General features: G+C 47.3%; 1 protein-coding gene across 1 annotated transcript in view; it reads left to right on the top strand.

The window, feature by feature from the left end:
• Nucleotides 1-2,500, top strand: part of LOC113806073 (sestrin-2) — a 36,475-nt gene that overhangs the window by 18,352 nt on the left and 15,623 nt on the right. Inside the window, exon 2 of the mRNA XM_070122938.1 lies at nt 4-273. Coding sequence (XP_069979039.1) covers nt 4-273 — 270 coding nt within the window. The remainder of the gene's footprint in view (nt 1-3; nt 274-2,500) is intronic.

Below are 2,500 nucleotides of genomic sequence, written 5' to 3' on the forward strand. Positions count from 1 at the left end.
CAGGTGGATGCCATCGAAACCCGAGTCAGCAAGGCGACCACAGGCACCACGCAAAGTGACTCATCCCCGCAGGCGAGCGGTCAGCAGCAGCAGCACGTTCAGCAGACGCCCCAACAGACACACGCTCAGCAGCAGACACAGGTGCATCAGCAGCAACACCAGCAGCAGCAGCAACAGGCGAGTACTGTGCGCGGACGCCTGGGGCACGACCAGCACCAGCGACCGCCCCCGCAGCCATGCCAACCGAGCCTGGCCAGGAAAGCCAATGCGCAGGTAAGACCATCCACGTGCTCTGCCCCGGGGAGACCTGGCCCAGTCCTGCCTGGGCCAGCCAGACACGCGTGTGAATGTTACAGGAAGCCCTCGGCTGCGGGTTATGGTGAGGCCTCGCTGCTGAGAAGGCCATGGAGATTGTAGGTCGATGGAGAGGGTGCCCTGTGTGAATGATGGCGGGGTCGAGAGGGCGACGGGGGTAGGGCATTGGCGAGGTCTCGTGCTGAAAGGACAACGGGCTGGCAGCGTTATGGTGATCAGGTTCCCTGAATGTGAATGAGACTGAAGGATTTTGAGAGGGCAATGTAGGTTATGATGGGGTTCTCGAAGAGAATGATGGTGAGGGCCATGGACATGACTTAGCAATGTATGTTGCAGACAAAATCCGATGATGGCGACTTTTTTTTCCTTTCTTTCTTTGTGTGTGTGTGTGTGTGTGTGTGTGTGTGTGTGTGTGTGTGTGTGTGTGTGTGTGTGTGTGTGTGTACAGGTGGGTCCGGCTATCAGTTTGCTTGATCATGTCAAGTTTGACTTGAATATGCTATAGCATGGAGGGTCCGGAGTCTGCCATAACATTGAGATCAAATGACCAGGTGTTATTTCACAAAGAATAAAGAGAATAAAACTTGTTATTGATTGGTTTCTTGCCTTTCAAAACTTCTCAGAGATCACGAAGAAAGTGTCCCCGCTTGGATTTGAGCCTGGTGTCGATAATAAAAAAAAAATACATTTAATACATAGCATTGTTAGACGAGATAAAGGAGTATTTTGATTATGGGTGTTATAAATAAAAATATTTTTGACATCCTAATCATCACCACCGCAATACGATGAAAATAAGGAGAGACTGCTCTAATGGGTCTCCCTAAACCAGATCAAAAGAAATTTGTTTAAAAACAAAAACGAAGCGGCCATTCACGTGTGAAGGAATTCTCTACTAGAGCGCCCATTCCTTTCTCACTGCTCATAGTTCATGTCTGTGTGCTCTCTTGTGCATTGTATATAATGTGTATGAAGCACAATGATGTAAGTACAACAGTCTGCTGAGTACAGAATCGCTTTCCCGTTAGGTTAATTCGAAGCTAAGCAGTTGATAATATAAATTCAGAAACATGTATCAAATTAATTAAAACAGCATGTGGAGGATACATCTCGGATTCATTTTTGTTACAAGGATTTTTTCAATGTCAGCAGTATCCGTGTCCTTTCCTTAATATTGACCGCCAGTTAAAAAGTTCAAAAGTGAATGCCTTTTGTTCCCTCCCATCTTCACCAGTCGATGGCCACGGGGCTGTCGGTCGGGCACTGCCTCCTCTGGCGAACAGCTCCCTCAGGGCATCCACAAATTTGCGTTGCTCAGGCGAAATCGATCGCCCCTGATTAGTAGTAGGGTCGAACACTTTGATGTGCATGGTCCGTGTGCAGTTCTTACCAGTTTTTCAGGGGCTCATCACCAAGTAGAATCTCGCCGGCGATGATCTGTTCTGCATTCTAAATTTAGTTTTTTTTTTCTATCTCTCTCTCTGAATGATTGTCTTTCTCTAGAAGCGAAATCGGCAAACGTAGCATAGAGTTCGGTTGTATACAAATGTTTTCTTCCGTTGTGTTCTGCATTCCAAATTTAGTCTTTTCTCTCTCTGTCTGAATGATTTTCTTTCTCAAGAAGCGAAACCGGTTAACGCAGCATAGAGTTCGGTTGCTGCATACAAATGTATTTTTCTTCCGTTGTGTGCGCATGGTGAAAAAAGTTGCAGTTCGTATTGGCCTGTCGGTCTGCGTGTCTCCCTCTCTAGGTGGACGGCAGTCGAGGAGCAGACTTAACGAAGCTGTCGATGGCCGTCCTGCTTGATCTTGGTGCTGAGGGTATCGGGTTTCCTTCCACATGATTGCGAGACTGAGCCCTAAGGACACTCTCTCAGACGCGTACACACATATATATGCATGCACGGGCACAGTCGCATAAGTACTTACACATGGAAATGCATATCCACTTATCCACTTACGTAGGTGCACAGATATAGCTGATAAGTACATATATACATTTACGATAGATGCACACACGCGAGCACATGCACACACACACACACACATACACACACACACACACACACACACACACACACACACACACACACACACACACACACACACACACACACACACACACACACACACACACACACACACACACACACACACACACACACACACACATAAACACACACAC

The sequence above is a fragment of the Penaeus vannamei genome, chromosome 6, assembly GCF_042767895.1.
Source record: "Penaeus vannamei isolate JL-2024 chromosome 6, ASM4276789v1, whole genome shotgun sequence".
Lineage (NCBI taxonomy): Eukaryota > Metazoa > Arthropoda > Malacostraca > Decapoda > Penaeidae > Penaeus > Penaeus vannamei.